This window comes from Styela clava, chromosome 14, assembly GCF_964204865.1.
Source record: "Styela clava chromosome 14, kaStyClav1.hap1.2, whole genome shotgun sequence".
In the NCBI taxonomy this organism is placed as follows: Eukaryota; Metazoa; Chordata; class Ascidiacea; order Stolidobranchia; family Styelidae; genus Styela; species Styela clava.
In genome coordinates, this window is record NC_135263.1 from 15690318 (window position 1) to 15708606 (window position 18289).

Consider the following 18289-nt stretch of genomic DNA (forward strand, 5'->3'; position numbering starts at 1 on the left):
ACCTTTTGGTAAATATTATTTACATATAAGTTTTGAATGCTTCCAGAGAAGATAGTCCATGCTAACTTTTTTCATGCTGATGCATCTATTCTATACTATCTGTGTATGTGCAAATCGAATTTTCATTATTTTTAAATAAACTTAACTCTGATCCTTTGTGGGCTCAAATAAAGTGTTTCCTACTTGCCATTGATATAATACATCATTCGTGTTATGAATATATCCCACGCGCAAATATATTCAGAAACTAGATCTTGATGACACGATACATAACCATAATATGCGTGGTGAAACAAATAATGATGATGAACTGCAGCTAGTATTCGTTTTCATCTCGCAGTGAAGAGGAAAGGTGGCATAGCAGTATTACTAAATTTACTCGATTTCGTAATTCGTTTAACTTTTTTATTTCATAAAGTAATTTTTGAAGATGGTTGGCTTCCATATTGTAATATGCGACATATTGGTTTTTTAATAAGGCGCCGTGAACAATTGAGATCAGTCAGATATACTTTTGAAAAACACGAGACATCGGACCTAGTAGACAACTACAAATTATATGCTCTTCAACTGTTAAGAGAGATGTCAGTTTGTTGAAACATGGCCTATAAGATCAACTAATTGTGGACAATTTTGAGAGTGATACATTAAATACACACAAAAAAAAATTTTAAGTTTCGAATTAGTCAGCTTACGTGATCAAGAGCTGATTTGATGCATCGTATCAATGCAATTATCCGATAAACATTGCTTCATTTGTGATGTGCTCTTTTTTCTGTTCGGTGATAAAATTTGGCTTGCTCTGAAAATCATTGTCACCGTTGTTTCCACTATGGGCGTGGCCACAACAATTGTCGATTATATACATTTCTGTTCCATCCGATAGAAATTTATGCCTGCTCCACCTCACCCCATTTTGGTTTAGTGTCTACTTCATAGGCCTCCGTACAGACAAACATACAAAACGACATCATTTGCTAACTTTAAAATTCGAAGTATCGTTTAACTATGACAATTCAGTATTATTCTGGCATTCCTATTCTATTTCTGAGTCACTCTGCTCATTCAACAAAATATCAATTTCCTGCTCATGTGTTTCTCGCTTTAAATTAATAATATGGTGGTGCTCCATCTTAATGAAAAAAAGTTTATCATCGTTTTGTTGCACCACCATTACAAATAAATGTTTACGAGATAAAAAGACGTCACTCCCAGAAGCCAGACGTTGACCTAAGAGATTGTAAAATTAGGGGTGACATCTTTGATACTATTTCTGTAGCTTGTATCTCAATATGATAATTAGCCATTTGTTTACCAATGTATTACGATATATTCATTATTAAGAAGGTTGAAAATAATAATAATAAATTTGGACTGCTTGCCAATACCTCCGTCACGATTTACATTGAACAAGCCAAAAGTCCACAAAATATTTCTTTTTTACATTATTACCAAACGATAAAGCAAGTTTAAGAATTTTGCCATGGTTTTGATATTGAAAATAATAGTTTTCAATTTCATTTTGTGTTCTAGGTCTCATACGTTTTTGGACTAGTATTTACAGCTGATATAAATCTGATCAAATATCAAGAAAACAATTAAACAGTTTATGCAATATATCAACTATTATTTGTTGTCTTATTTCGCATTGATGAACTTACATATGAGATGATAGTTTGGATTATAATTTTCTTGCTGCAGCCATCACCTTCAGGTATATATCACAAAGAACAGTAATCTTGTATCTGCGCATTATTTGCAAGTATTCTTCGGAGTTGGGCTTAAAATTATTTTTATGATTCAGTTGAAAGGGGAACTTGGAATGCAAGTGGAAGCCATGAATACTATGTTTCGAAGGCTGGTATATGGAACTCATATGATAAATCCTCGGAATATTGCAGTGAACGATATGGACGATTAGCTCTAGTAAAATCAAAACATATCCAAGAATTTATACAGACATTGGTCACGGATGGTTCAGGTTAGTCGTTTGATCGCTTATATATATCAATTCCGATTAGGTCAGAGTTTGCATGTGATAAACGAAAAAGATCGGTAGTGCAATATGACACACACTGTTTAGAATTTAGATTCTAGAACATGCATATATACACATGCAATTGTGCCAAACATTTCATATAAACGTGCACAAAGAGTAAATTGACTTATAAGATGGGAGGGTTCTAGGGAATACAGGGCAACGAATAAGCCCGGTTAATTTATGCACATGCAATATCATCAATAAGTGCCCACAAACTTATTGGTGTGGAAACTTCTCATCCCAAATCAAAAGTACGGCGAAAATTGACACTCGGAAACAAATGAATACCGTCTCTGTTTCAGGATCACCATATGGTTTTTTTATCGGTTTACGTGATATGTTCGGGAACAATACTTTCACCTGGGATGATGGATCAGCATTAACATACAGCAATTGGCCTAATTCTGGCTCTGAGCCAAATAACGTCAATGAGACATGTGTAATTATGGGATGGATACATGTTTTTTATGCCAATTTACCGTGGTTCGATAGAAAATGCCAAACACGACACGGATTTGTATGCCAAAGAGGCATAGGTATATATATCACATTATATAAATGAAGGAATTTTACTGAAACCGAGTAGCTGTTTTTTAATATATTTTCACTCTCATAATCACTAGGTCTATATTGGAATGAGTGGAGTAGATTTTCATCGTGCAACTGCAGCGGTCTTCAGCAACGTACACGGACATGTATAGACTCTGAGCGAGAAGGACCAAACAACTGCTCCACTGCAGATATAGTTGATATAAATGTACACAAAATAGATTTTAAAATATGTTAGCGATTAGTAAATATTATCTCAACAGTACCTACTTCTGTTTTTGTTTTAGATCTTGGAGTCTTTGAGGTCAGACTAAGCATGTGAATGCTAATGAAACAAACATTTTTCGAATTATATTGCATTTTTGATTTCTCTCTAGATCCAAAATTGTTCAATTCCAACGGAATGCCCAACAACAACAGCATCCAGTCCAGCAACTACAACAGAACTTACATCAAAACTTATAACCACATCTCTCTCCAAAATAACAACTTGTAAATAAATATACAACATTTTTTAAAATGTAGAATTTGAACCAGAAATTTATTCGATAGAATTGTTATTTCAATGAGTACAATTTTAACCGAAAATTAACGAGTTCCTGAAATCGTTTATAATTTATTTGATTTAGTTTATTTGATAAAATCCACTTTAATGTTAATAGTTTTGCATAATATTTTGTTGTAAAAATATGTCTAGTGAATGTCAAGCAGTAATCAAATATAAAAAAAAATAAAGATTATGAATATTTCGTTTGGGGAAATTCACAACATCTTGATAAACCAAATTTCACGGCCTTTCGATTACACATTTAGTATAACTCCACGTATTTTCATTACGCAGTTACAACACAAGATTCCATGTCAACCTCCACAACCTCTGTATCCGGTAAGCTATCGTTAGGAGTAATATTTTGAATATTGCTGGCTTGTTATGGGTGCATGACAATGGAGTTTTTTGTCTTTATTTTGATTACATACAATTTTGCGATAATAACAATAGACCCCATCCACTTCTGATCCAACGTTATTATATGTGTATTCACACTGAATATTGAAGAAATTGTTCTTGCTGATTGCTTTAAATATAATAAGATAATAAAGACTAAAAAATGGAAATAATATTCTACAATATGATATTTTGATAGTATTTTAAATCAGTGCGTAGTGCAATGACTTATTCTTTTCAGAAACAACACCACTTGTTTATATTGCAATAGGAGGAGCAGTAATCTCAACCACTGTTGTTTTGTTAGTTGTGTATTTGGTCCGTAAAAAACGGTAAGTCAATTGTCACAAAGTGATGCGATTAGTTTTGAATAGTTAAATAGTGTGAATTTCAATATAAGACAACTAAAATATTGAACATTTTTCATAAAAACCGATGGGGCAAGTATAAGTCCTGATTGCAATATAACAACTAGGTCAAATTGACAAAAAAATATATTGATATTATGCTTGCCTGTAATTTGTATAAAAGTTAACGATACATCGAAAAAGACCTTAGCAGTAGACTGAAGTACAACATGAAACAACTCGGTTAAAGACATTAATTAAACATCTAACTCGACAAACTTTATTTTGAACAACCGACTCAAAAATGAATATTAGTAAAATGTTATTTTAAAAGATCCACTAAAAACGAAAATTCCAATGTTGAAACTCGGAATGGCGAAACACCGTTCGGAGAACCAGAATATGCAACTATTGCTGACACTAATATTGAAGGTAAAGTTGTCCTACCATATGTAATTTTATACCAAATGTTTGATTCCTAATTTGTCATGATAAAATATTAACCTCTGCCTCAAGTCCAAGGATCATGCTAGCTGTGTACTCTTTCATTCGTGTCTTTCTTGTCATGTGAATAATTTTATGTATATTTATATTACAGAATCTATATGAAATAAAAAGTTGTATCCTAGATCTGTTACTAGCTTATTATAATCATTCCGTGCTAAACTTGGCTCTTGACCTAGTACATGGTTGATTTGACTTTCTCGACATGGGCTCGCTAGTCGTGAGCTAGTTTTTCTAGCAACCAAAACCAGAGGTATATGACAACGTTTACCAGACAAACCCAGAACCCCAATTATAGCTAGTTATTTCACATCTAAACTTTTCACAATTCTTGGCACATTTTTCATCAATTTTCATTGAGTCTAGAGACATTTGATAACAGTAAAACAATAAGTCAGAAAATAAAAACCGCACTTGATTGACAATACAATCTTGTGTAGTCCATTATAAACAGACATCGCAATTTTACCCTCTAGGAAAGAGGATATTCAAATGGTGATCGGAACCTTATACCCATCCATTGATGCTATTTCTGAAATTTTCTTTCATTGTATTAGTCTGTAGGTATGCTCTTACAGCATGCATAATTTCAAAAGTGTCAAAACATCCAATCCTATTGATGTATACTATTTTTAGCTTCTCCTGGAGGAGAATATACAAACATAGGATCAACAAATCCCCCTTATAGTGAACAAGGCCTCCACGGAAGAACTCAAAATCAGGGCAAACTCAGCGTGAAAATTACTAACAAAGCGAACGTCAGAACAGGTATGACAAAAGGAAAATTGGCTTACCAGATTACCAAAAATTGAAACCTATTTAGAAGTATGCAGTAGAAGTATGTTCTCGTGCCATATATATATATATATATATATTCTAGTCCAGTTTTAATACATATAATATCAGATTGACTTTTCTGTCAACGTTGACCTTTATAACTTTTCTACGTATATTTTAATATGGTTGAAACTTCATAAGACATAAAGAATATTTATGGATCATTTCGAACTTTGCACCCTTCCATTTGATAAGTTAAACTAAAAAGTTCTACAATTTCGACATTCCTTCAGGACATGATTTGTTTTCCACATATTTTTTTCTTTGAAAAATTTGTCACCGCTTTGATTGTCTTCCCATTTATTTATAACTTTTTTCGGTCTTCTTTCTTTCCAAGTAATGCGTTAGGGCAGGGATCGACTCGGGGTAATATAATCCGGTCCGCGATGCTCCACTGAATTATAGTAACAAAACAACTGTTTTGACGAATGTTTTCCTTACGTAACAGAATTTATTGTGCGACACGTGTACACTAAATTATATTATAATCTAACAAGAATAAAATTCACAATTACTCGTTTAATGAGCCCATAACTTAATTATAATTAGACTAATGGCAACAAAACGCAGAAAAGTTGATGCTAAGTGCAAAGGGTTCAATGGCACCGAAAATGTTCAAATGGGATGTTTTGAGATGCAATGCTATGAGGAAATAAATGTATATTTTATTCGAGGGATTTACCACTGCTTGATTTGTATTATAAAAAGTACCATCCGTTCGGTTTTCAAGTTTCTAAAAATATGTGCGGCCCGCCAATGACTTGCAAGCCTTAATTTTAGCCCGCAAGCGACAAAATGTTGCCGACCCTTGAGTTAGGGTATCATTGCGCGCGCAATTATAACTATTGGGTGTAAATTTTGATTTTTCGTTCTACATATTCGTTTTTCTCTTTAATACTACAGGACCAAATGTTGAGTACGTCAATATATTAAACAGTACCAAAAAGACGGCAAAAGTTTCCGATAGCAAATATACTGTTAAGCCTGGTACTTCAAAAGAAAATCCAGTGATTATAAATCGAAATGAACAACTCCAAACCCAGGATAAGACAAAGGAATCTGAAATCATTTACATGAATACGAAAAATATTTCACATGAAACTGCTTGATTTCAAAAAAGCTCACCGAACATCATTTAAAAAAGAGAAAGTATTCGCTCAGACATTCAGAAGTCGGTGATAACCAAATTCAAACCAGTAATTGAAGAAATAAACAATTTTCCCGTCAATGATTTTGTTAGCAATGATTGATCTGACACCACCAGGCGACTTAGAACGATTGCATGACGTTTTGAATTTGCAGCTTGGTGTATCAATTAAAGTTCCTTCAAAAATATTCAATGCCCTCCGTTCATAACCAACACGATACAAACAACCACAAAGCAATTTTGAACTTACGAGACATATCCAAAATGAAAGCAAGTAATCAATCAAAAGAAAAAAACGCTGACGCCGAAGAAGCCATGAATTTTCTTCATCGGATGATGCACCCACCGCAAGAGCAACTTCGATTTCACCCAATTCTGAAAAACCATGACAAGAAAAATAAAATTGGAATGTGACGCATCATCATTGAAAACAGATCCTGATGCTAACAACACAAACGAAAAAAACGTGATTTTCAGAAATTATGAAAAAAGACTAAAAATTTTGGTATTTTTCTAAAGAGGGGCAATGTAAATATAACTTGATTGATATCGTTCATCATTTTTCATGAATTATTTAATATATATATGTGTGTGCACTTATAATATAACTATTAAAAATTGGTTGATAGATATCAAAGGTGAAACTAGCCTCTGCCTGAGAATGTGTAATAGTATTGGCGGATTTATTACGAACTTAACTGTGATTTTATAAGTACTTTCCAAAGTAAATCGACGATCGAAAACCTTTTAGAGAAAACCTCGAAATCATTTTTAGAGCTTTTCTGCAAGCATTCTGAATCCGACTGATTGTAATATTTTATGTAGTATTTGGGAATTTCCTTTTTTAATTTTCAAAACGTACATTCTACTTTATTCTTTTCTGTGTATAATTTTGTCAGTACTGTTTCGCATGAATAGCTAAAAACGTTTGAACAATTTGCTAGAAAAAAATTTACCGATTTCCACCTTCCAACATTATTGCACTTTTAACTACCTGTTATTATAATACGTTCTGCAGTTTTGATTTGAAGTTTTGTCAATGATAGGAAACGGGTAAAACATTCGGCACAGGATACATAGTGGTGGTAAAAAGACGACACATTTCTTTTTCTAATTATATATCATTTTTTGTTTACTGCACTTTTATATGAATGGGAGAAAATGTTGACTGTGCTGGATAATAGGTTGAATATTGATGACGGATGAATCATTTTCTGGCATGATGGGATAGGGAGTAGGTGCAACAGTGGATGTGTTATTCAAACCAGCTTGGGCGGGGTAAGGCTCCCTTGTCTGCAAATTACCATGTTTACCCGAAAATAAGTTAGTTACAAATATTTTTAAACTAGTAGATACTAAGAAATCTCTCCTACACGTTTTAAATGGATGTTTATGATAATCTATGTTTGGCAGTTATTTTCAAATAAAAACGTGTTATTTATAAATAAATGGTATCGGTTTTCATATTTTGTATATTTGAAAATATCGTAACTTTGTAATTTTGTTTTTGATAAATGAAAATATAAGACATCCCCCGAAAATAATCCCTGGTGTTATTTTTCGGAAGAAAATTGGAATAAGAACACGTTTTATTTTAGGGGAAACACGGTAGGTCATATGCCGTATGAGTTAGTTGTCCTCCTATTCCTATTGACCTATTAAAAATTGTACACTTGCGATAGCTTAAATATTATGTAAATATCATATTACTGATCTCACTAATCTTCTCAACTTCTTATTAGGCTACTTATGACAAAGGATGATTTTTGCATTTCTTGTGCATTATTCATTCAACCAAATTTATGCATCGTGCATCTGTATGAGTGATTACCGTACCACACGGTACTGGCACCAGTATTTCTGTAACTGGTTCAATTTAGTGTTTCTATTCAATGCTATGAGAATTAAATTACCAGTTTCTTTATTGTTTCCTCGTGTCTTTCAATGCATCCAACACACCACCCCTGGATCTAATTGAATAACAGTGTCAGCAACCAGGTTCTCGTAATCATCGATAACCAGTTTTGGTTCCCCGCGACTCAACTTCCCCAGTAAAAATGTGTGTTGAAATTTATTTTCTTATGTCGCCACAAAATGTGATATATATTTATATATATATATCAGTGTTGGGTAAGAGAAGCTAGCTTTGGGTCTAGCAATTCACAGTCGAATCCTTGTCGTGAAATTTGTGTGGCAAATCTAATCGCTAAGTCCCTGGATAGTGTCGGGCTAAACATGAAAGTTTTTGCAAATGTTTTTCCCGAAGATGTTATATTATGGCTAGGTCCGGATATAACTATATAGTGAAGACAAATTGAAGCCTGGGGCCACAAATTCCATAGGAACGTCACCAATCAATTTGAAATTGACGGCACACTTGCACTCGAGTATATTTGCACCCGTAGTCTGCACCCAGGTCATTTTGCATTCACATTTTTGCATCAATAGTACCCATGGACATTTGCACTGACGGACGTTTGTACCCGCGGACATTTGCACCTAGGACGTTTGGACCTACGTAACTTTGAAGTACTACATAAAAAGGATCTTCAAAGCGAGCGACAGTGTGCGAAACAGTGTGGTGTGCAGTTGCAAGTCTTGGAGTTTGGGGTCCTCACTTTTTTTAAAAGGATGAAAGATGCGGTTTCAGTCACTTAGACACGTTATGAGCAGATGCTGTATGATGCCAAAACTCAAGAATCTTGGAAAAAATGCAACGGTATCCGTCGCTATAGTTGTATTTTCATCTGTTCGTGGTTTTGCTTCTACTACGTTGATGGATGGAAATCCTAATTATGGGTACGCAACTGTAAAGAAGGTGCTCTTAACTATTCATACATAATACTGTCATGCGGTGGTCGGTTGTTGTGGAATCAAATTTGTTTTTCCGTAAAATAATATCTTAGACCAAGTCGTGTCCTGTCAAGATTTTTTGTGAGTACTCATGACAAAATTATTGGATTTTTCAACTTTGTAGATGTTGTCGATGGAACGAATCACATTAAAAAATAATAGTAGACAATGATGTTTCGCCTCTGCAAATTAAAAACATGAGTTTTTCACGGTGACCGTACATTTGAACCCACGTACATTTGAACCCATGCGTATATCCACGGGTTCAATCTATATGCGGGTGCTAAAACCCATGGGTTAGCGTTAGTATGGGTTTAACTATCCGTGAAACAAAAAAAATTCCATAGGTGCAATAGCATACAGGTGCAATTGTCATGGGTTCAAATGTACGTGGGTTCAAATGTAATGGAACCGTTTTTCACTGGACTGCTTCGGGCTCATTAGGCAATTATATTTTATTAGTATATATGGCACGCAAGCTTCAGGTTTAAGCCGGTTCAGTTATCTCCTACCGTCATGAAAACGTGACAACCATACATATTTGTCAACGCTGATGGTGATTTGAAATGATGACACCATTGAATTCTACAACGATTCTCTCTTTAAGCCTCGACTTCCTTGTTTACTTCCCCCTGTGAAAAAATCATTGGCTTCAAATCGACATATCGTTGGTGAACAGGCAACACAAAAAACAACAATTTTGCTAAACGATCCATATTCCAGCTCGATGTACAAAAATGTTTAAATGTTAATATAGCTTTTAGTAAAGTTTTAGTTTTGAGTGCTTCATGAGAAGATAGATAGTTCATGAGAAAGTTTTTCATGTTGATGTATCTACCATCTGTGTATGTGCAAATCGAGATTTTATTATTTTTAAATAAATCCTTTTGGCCCCAAATAAAGCGTTTCCTACTTGCCATTGATATAATACATCACACGTGTCATTGACATAGCCCACTGACAAATATGAAATTATATTCAGGAACTAGATCTCGATGACGCGTACATACCAAAATATTCGTGGTAAAAAGAATAACGATGATGAACTGCAGCTGGTATTCGTTTGAAGAAGGAAGTTGGAATGGAAGTATTACTATTTTTTTTTTCCATTTGGTGATCCGTATATACGTTTTTATTATATACAGTAATTGGTACTCACGTATAGGGTGTGTACCAGGTTAGGGTTAGGCCATAATTTTATTCCGATACTCCTCATTATAGTTCTATTACGAGTTTGGGGACTGTCTGTGTTAGCCAAGTGAATATACCCCCTGCCAATAGGTTTCAGTCCCTTCATACAACTTGATGTGAAATAGGCAAACAAAATTAGTTACCTGGAGTTCTGGAGCGCCCAGTAAATTTTTGAAGATGGTTCGCAGACAAATTACAAATTCTGTGCTTTTTAATACAATGCTTTTTCAACTGTTAATAGAGACGTCAGTTCTAAAGATCAATTAACTGCAGAAATTTAAAGAGTGATTTTAGTAATAGATATATAAATTAGTTAGCTCACGTAATAATAGGATTAAGATTAAAGATTTTATTCATCGTGTCGATGCCGGATAATTGTCCGATCAACTTTGCTGCACTAGTGGTGTGATGTGTTTTTTGTTTAATGATATAATTTGGCTTCTTCCCAAAAGCGTTATCTTCGTTGTTTTCACTGTGGGCGTGGCGCGTGGCACAAATCCCGATTTTCCCTGATTTCGGCACTCAAGTCGTTGATGTCTTTTTCAATTCGATGCATTTGTTTACCAATGTATTACGATATAATCATTATTAAGATGATTAAAAATAATCAATAATCAATTTGCATGCTTGTCAATACCTCCGTCACGATTTACATTAAACAAGCCAAAAGTCCACAAAATATTTCTTTTTACATTATTACCAAACGATAAAGCAAGTTTAAGAATTCTGCTTGGTTTTGATATTGAAAATAATAGTTTTCAATTTCATTTTGTGTTCTAGGTCTCATAGGTTTTTGGACTAGTATTTACAGCTGATATAAATCTGATCAAATATCAAGAAAACAAATAAATAGTTTATGCAATAGATCAACTATTATTTGATGTCTTATTTCGCATTGTTGGGTTACATATAAAATGATAGTTTGGATTGCAATTTTCTTGTTGCAGCCATCACCTTCAGGTATCCTAAAAACAGTAATCTGTATCTGTGCATTATTTGCAAGTATTCTTCGAAGTTATTTTTATCATTTAGTTCAAAGGGGAACTTGGAATGCAAGTGGAAGCTATGAATACTATGTTTCAAAGGCTGGTATATTGAACTCATATAATGAATCCTCGGAATATTGCAGTGAACAAGGTGGACGACTAGCTCTAGTAAAATCAAAAAATATCCAAGAATTCATACAGACATTGGTCGCAGATGGTTCAGGTTAGTCGTTTGAGCGCCTATATATATCAATTCTGATTAGATTAGTTTGTAGGGACAAACGAAGAAGAATTGTAATGCAATAGGATACACACTGTTTAGATTCTAAAAGATGCATATATACCCATGCAACACGCGCGCAATAAAGTCAATTAACTTATAAGATGGACAATTCATTTGAACATCGGGAAACGAGTGAGTTCTGATAATTTATGCACATGCATATTAATCATTAATCAGCGCCAACAAAATAACGTTAATCATTGCGTCTTGATATATTTTGATTTGTTGTTTTCAAAATGGTACAATTTTAAACCCAACATTCCCCCGATGTCTTGTCGTTTTAAAACCGATGGTCTTGTGAGATAGAGATGTCAAACCTTTTAGAATTAATACCTCGTGAGAAATCATATGCTGATTCTACAGAACAATAAGTGTAGTAAAGGAGTGGAAACTTCTCATCCCAAATAAAAGGTGCAGTGAAAATCGATACTTGAGAAACAAATGAATACCGACTCTTTTTCAGGAACACCTTATGGGTTTTTAATTGGTTTACGAGATAAGTTTGGGAACAATACTTTCACTTGGGATGATGGATCAGCATTAACATACAGCAATTGGCTTAATTTGGGGTCTGAGCCAAATAATGTCAATGAAACCTGTGCTGCGATGGGGTGGACACATTCTTTTTTGGCCAATTTACCGTGGTATGACATGAAATGCCAAGGCCGGAATGGATTTGTATGCCAAAGAGGCATAGGTATATATATATATATATATATATATATCACACAATATATAAATGAATGTAGTTTTGAAGCAATACATGATAAGTAATAGTAGTAAAATAAAGTTATATCATTCTGAGCAAATGTCGTACACCGAGTTTTAGTTCAGAGATTTTTACAAACAATAACTATGCAGCGAAGTATATAATACCACCGATTAGTTATTATGGCTTTCAACGTCTTTTCACTATCAGACGCTAATAATATTAAAATGAAATGTGATAAAACTTGTAACTCTTTTTGAATATATTTTCTTTCAATAAACCCTAGGTCTATATTGGAGTGACTGGAGTAAATTTTCATCTTGCAACTGCAGCGTCAACGTCTTTTCACTATCAGACGCTAATAATATTAAAATGAAATGTGATAAAACTTGTAACTCTTTTTGAATATATTTTCTTTCAATAAACCCTAGGTCTATATTGGAGTGACTGGAGTAAATTTTCATCTTGCAACTGCAGCGGTCTTCAGCAACGTACACGGAGATGTATAGACTCTCAGCGTGAAGGACCAAACAACTGCTCCACTGCAGATATAGTTGATATAAATGTACACAAAATAGATTTTAAAATATCTTAGCGATTAGTAATTAGTATCTACACAATACCTACTTCTGTTTTTGTATTAGATCTTGGAGTCTTTGGGCTCAGAATAAGCATAGGCACGTGAATGAAACAAATAATTTCTGAATTATATTGAACTATTTACTTATTTCTAGAACCAGAGTTGTTCAATTCCAACGGAATGTCAAACAACAACGAGATCGAGTCCTGCAACAACGGCAGAACTTACATCTAAACTTCTAACAACAGCTATCTCTACGATTGCAACTTGTAAATAAAAATACAGGATTTTCTAAAATGGAGAATTTGAACCATAAATTTATTCTAACCCAATGATTACGATTTTAACTGAAAATCAATGAGTTTCTGAAAACTATGGTACTTAAATTTATTTGATAAAATCGATTATTTTTCAACTTATTTACTGGAGTAATTTTGTATGTATTATTTAAGAAAATCAACTCTAATATCCAGGGTTTTGCATAGTATTTTGTTGTAAAAATATGGCTAGTGAGTGTCAGGCAGAAACAATGTAAAGAAATGAAGATTATTATTATTGCGTCTGAGGGAATTTACAACAACAAAATCTCTTAAACCAAATTCCACAGCTTTTTGATTACACATTTGGTTTAATTTAATTAGGTTAACAAGTATTTTATTATACACACTTTTGCAGTTACGACGCAAGTGTCCATGTCGACTTCCACAACCTTTGTATCAGGTAAGGTATCCTTATGAGTAATATATTTGAATATTGTTGGCTTATTATGAATGATTTACAATGCACTTTTTCGATATATTTTGATTACGTAAAATTTTGCGATAACAGCAATAGATTCCATGCTGATCTCCACTTCTGATACATCATTATGCATATTTACCTTGAATATTGGAGGAATTGTTCTTGCTGATTGCTTTACATATATTAAGAAAATTGGAAAATAAATTATGCAATTTGATATTTTGATCACAAATTTAATCAGTGCGTAGTGAAATGACCTATTCTTTTCAGGAACAACACCACTTCTTTATTTTGCGATAGGAAGTGTAGGTGGAGCAGTAATTTCACTTACTGTTGTTGCTTTAGTTGTCTATTTGATTCGTAATAAACGGTAAGTGAAATGTCAAAAAGTGATATGATTACTTTTGAATACTTATTTGATTAACGTTTTTGCAGTGTGATATCCAATATAACTGAAATATTGAACATTTTTCAAACAAACCGATGGGGCAAGTCAAAAACGTCAACAATTAAGTCAAATATTCGAAAATATGTAGATATTTCGATGGGCTGTAACTTGTTAAAAAGTACACCATACACCAATGAAGGCTTAGACTTGAGTATAATATACTTTAATGTGCTCCAATTAAAAACATAAAAATAAAACATCTATATATATGAGCAACATCATTACAAATTTATTACGAAATTATTACAACGAATCTGCTCATATGACAATGGGAATAATTGCTCATGAAATGTTATTTTGAAGAGCCGCTAAAAACAAAAATTCCAATGAAAATACTCAAAAGGCCGGAACACCGTTGGGAGATCCAGAATACGCAATTATTGCTGGCACCAATATTGAAGGTATAAAGTTGTCTTATATAAAATTTATATTTCAGAAATTTGATTCCTAATATTTCGTGATGAAGTATTAACTTCCGCAACAAGTCCAATGACCATGGTGGCGTTCTTGTCATGTGTATAATTTTATGTATATTTATATCATAGAATCTCTATGAAGAGGAAAGTTGTATCCTAAATCTGTTATTAGCTTTTTATAGGCATTTCGTGCTAAGGTTGGCTCTTAGCTTATGGTGCTAAATGGATTTTCATGGCTTGGGCTCGCTAGTCGTGCGCTAGTTTTTGAAGAAACCAAAATGTTATGTGACATCGTTTATCAGACAATGTCATCAATTTGAGTCTGGGGACATTTGATAACAGTAAAAAGACAAGTCAGAAAATAAAACACCGAACTTGATTGGCAATACAATCTTGTGTAGCTTCCAATATAATCAGAAAGCGCAATAGAAAGAGGATATTCAAATGGCGATCGGGACCTTATACCCATCCATTAATGTTGTACCTGCTATTCCTGAATTTTTTGCATTGTATTAGTCTGTATGCTCGTACATCATGCATACTTTCAAAAGTATCAAAACATTCAACTATATCAATGTATACACTTTTTAGCTTCTCCTGAAGGAGAATATACAAGCATGGGATCAACAAGTCCCCCTCATAATAAACAGGACCTCCCCAAAAGAACCCCAAATCAGGGCAAACTCAGTTTAAAGATTACTGACAAAGCGAACGCCAAAACAGGTACGGCTAAAGGAAATTTAGATAACCAAAAATTGAAACCTATTTACAAGTATTCAGTCTACAGTTTTATGAACTCTAACAATTTGGAAATTTTCTCGTGTTATTTTGTGCATTCTGATATATATATATATATATATATTCTAGTCCAGTTTTGATACATATATTACCAGATTGACTTTTTTTTGAATGTTGAACTTCATACCTTGTCTTCGTAATTTTAATATGGTCATTACATTTAATCATTAGACATCAAGAATATTCATGGATCTTTTCGAACTTTGTACGCCTCCAAATATTAAGTTAAACTAGAAAGTTCTTAAGGCCGATAATTCTACAATTTCGACATTCCTTCAAGACATGCGTTGCATAACCACATATTTTGCAGTTTGAAAAGTTTGGTACCGCTTGGATTGTCTTCCCATTTATTAACAATTTTTTTCGGTCTCCTTCCTTTCCAAGTAATGAGTTAGGGTATCATTGCGCAAATATCATAAGTCTTTTGTGCTCGGGTATTAATTTTAATTTTTTGTTCTACATATTCGTTTTTCTCTTTAAAGCAACAGGACCAAATGTTGAGTATGTCAATATATTGAACATTACCAAAAAGACGGCAAAAATGTCCGACAGCAAATATACTGTTAAGCCTGGTAGTTCAAAAGAAGATAAAGGGATTTTAAATCGAAATGAACAACTCCAAACTCTAGATAAGACAAAGGGATCTGAAATTATTTATATGAACACGAAGAATATCTCACCGGATACTGCTTAGATTCTAAAAGCTAACCGAACATCTTTTAAATAAGGAAAAAAGTATTTGCGCATACATTCTGAAGTCGGTGATAACCAAATTTAAACCAGTAATTTCAAAAATAAAAAAAATTCCCGTGAATGATTTGTGTTAGTAATGATTGATCCAACACCAGCTAGCGCTCTAGGCCCTTCAGAACAATTTCATGAAGATTTGAATTTTCAACTTGAAAGTATCAATTAAAGTTCAAAATGTTCAATGTCCTCCGTTCATATCCAACACAATACAAACAACGAGGAAACAATTTTGAACTTAGGAATCATACCCGAAATGAAAGCAAGTAATCAACCAAATAAAAAACGCCGACGCCGAAGAAGCCATGCATTTTCTTCATTGACTCATGGATCCACCACAGCAAAGCGCAACTCTGGCAAAAAAAAATGTACGTGGAATGTCAACTCAGTGAGTTTACAAGTACTTACACAAGTACACCGACGATCTTGAACTTTTATTATTTTAGAGATTTTCTGCATACTAAACTCGGCTGATTGTAATATTTTATGTAGTATTCTATGTAGTATTAGTTGGGAATTCGCTTATCTATTTTTAAAACGTACGTTCTACTATGTTTTTTTGTGTATAGTTTTATACCGTTTTGAATCAATAGCTCAAAACGTTTGATTAATTTGTTAGAAAGACACTATTACCGAGGCACTTTTAACTTCCTGTTATTGTAATGAGTTTTGATTCGATGATGACAAGAAACAGGCAAAACATTCGGTACAGGATACAAGGTGGTGGTAAAATGAAGACACCTTTTCTTTTTTAATTGTCATTTTTTGGTCACTGCACTTTTATATGAAAGGGATAAAATGTTGACTGTGCTATATAATATAATAATATGTTAAATATTGATGAATCATTTTCTGGCATAATGAAATAAGGAGTAGATGCACCAGTGGATGTGTTATTTATACCAGTTTGGGTGGGGTAACGCCCACTTGTCTGCAAAGTAGGTCCCATGCCGTATTGAGTTGGCTGTCCTCCTATTCCTAATGACTTAGTAAATATTGTATATTTGTGATAGTTTATATATTATGTAATTAATATATTACTGATCACACTAATCTTCTCAACTTCTTATTACTTGTCTCCCTTTATGACAAAGGATGATTTTTGTATTCCTTGTACATTATTCATTCAACCAAATTTAGGTATCGTGCATCTGTACGAGTGATTACCGTACCACATACTGGTACCAGTATTTCTGTAACTGGTGTAGTTTATTGTATCTATTCAATGCTATGAGGATTATATTAACAGTTTCTCTATTATTTCTTCATGTCTTTCAATGCCTCCAACACACCCCTGGATCGCACTGAATAACAGCGTTAGCAACCAGGCTATCTCCACCAATTCACCTGTTTAGCATTTTTGAATTTCGTTCAACTGATCATTCGGGGAATACCCCACGAGCTATCTGGGGCCATCTCATATAACTGGGGTTACCATATTTTTGTGACTTCAAATCGGGACGCCTCAAAAGACAACGACCCTTTAGCTGTGATTTTGTAACTTCACATTTTCGGATTTTATTACATAGGCCTACATTCCTATATTTAAAGATGTCTCGGCTATCTTTATTGACCATATTGTTATCGAAATTTCATGCGCATATTCTCTGTCCAAATATCGGGTTCAGTTCGAAAAATAAGAAGGAATTGACGTTAACGATACCAATTTAGACTAATTAGTATTGGTTTTACATGCGATATGTCTGCCATCAATGGGAATCAGCGGGAAACGAACGCATTCATCTTCAGTAAGAAAGCTAGCGCTGCGCTACACAGAAACAACAGCAACGAGAACATGTTTGTGTATTATGCTGGAAAAGCGGGACTTTTGGTTGACTTATCGGAACGGCGGGACAAATCGCTGAAAAGCGGGACTGTCCCGCCTAAAGCGGGACGTATGGTAAGCCTACATATAACCTCTGTGTCCCGTGGGCGAATGCTCTTGGTGGTTCAGCTGCCAGTCATACTCACCAGCGATACCAGTGTTCTAAAAACTCAATTTCCTACTTCACAAACGTAATTAGATATCAACCCTTGGGTGTCGCGGCTCGATAACCAGTTTTGGTTTCCCGAGACTTCCCTTCCCGAGTAAAAGTGTATATATGTTATAAATTTTTTTTATAATTGTCAGTTGGAATGTTTGTTATTTGAAGTAGACGAATGAAA

General features: G+C 33.9%; 2 protein-coding genes across 4 annotated transcripts; both read left to right on the forward strand.

The window, feature by feature from the left end:
- The first annotated feature begins 345 nt into the window (after positions 1–345).
- LOC144432167 (uncharacterized) lies at positions 346–8198 on the forward strand. The gene is made up of 10 exons (XM_078120310.1): positions 346–1714; positions 1805–1981; positions 2344–2577; positions 2665–2798; positions 2968–3082; positions 3432–3476; positions 3778–3868; positions 4218–4315; positions 5024–5155; positions 6128–8198. The coding sequence occupies exons 1-10, from the start codon at positions 1669–1671 to the stop codon at positions 6331–6333; spliced, it is 1278 nt and encodes a 425-aa protein (XP_077976436.1). The 5' UTR covers positions 346–1668; the 3' UTR covers positions 6334–8198.
- A 1845-nt stretch (positions 8199–10043) lies between these two features.
- LOC120340458 (uncharacterized) lies at positions 10044–18289 on the forward strand. 3 transcript variants are annotated; one of them, XM_078120309.1, is made up of 10 exons: positions 10044–10311; positions 11448–11624; positions 12148–12381; positions 12825–12958; positions 13128–13242; positions 13649–13693; positions 13985–14084; positions 14466–14563; positions 15170–15301; positions 15865–18289. In XM_078120309.1, exons 1-10 carry the CDS (start codon positions 10263–10265, stop codon positions 16068–16070), a joined length of 1290 nt encoding a protein of 429 aa, XP_077976435.1. In that variant the 5' UTR covers positions 10044–10262; the 3' UTR covers positions 16071–18289. The 3 variants fall into 3 exon arrangements, with proteins under 3 accessions (XP_077976435.1, XP_077976433.1, XP_077976434.1); XM_078120307.1 differs by having other exon boundaries at positions 15859–18288; XM_078120308.1 differs by having other exon boundaries at positions 10236–11375; positions 15859–18287.

Bases quoted from the DNA above. Each gene is read 5' to 3' on its own strand.
- LOC144432167 (XM_078120310.1), top strand. From the start codon at position 1,669: ATGATAGTTTGGATTATAATTTTCTTGCTGCAGCCATCACCTTCAG. The intron at 3,869-4,217 runs GTAAGTCAATTG...TTATTTTAAAAG, and splicing joins TATTTGGTCCGTAAAAAACG to ATCCACTAAAAACGAAAATT. The intron at 5,156-6,127 runs GTATGACAAAAG...TTAATACTACAG, and splicing joins CAAAGCGAACGTCAGAACAG to GACCAAATGTTGAGTACGTC.
- LOC120340458 (XM_078120307.1), top strand. From the start codon at position 10,263: ATGATGAACTGCAGCTGGTATTCGTTTGAAGAAGGAAGTTGGAATGGA. The intron at 12,959-13,127 runs GTACACAAAATA...ACTTATTTCTAG, and splicing joins CAGATATAGTTGATATAAAT to AACCAGAGTTGTTCAATTCC. The intron at 14,085-14,465 runs GTAAGTGAAATG...GTTATTTTGAAG, and splicing joins TATTTGATTCGTAATAAACG to AGCCGCTAAAAACAAAAATT.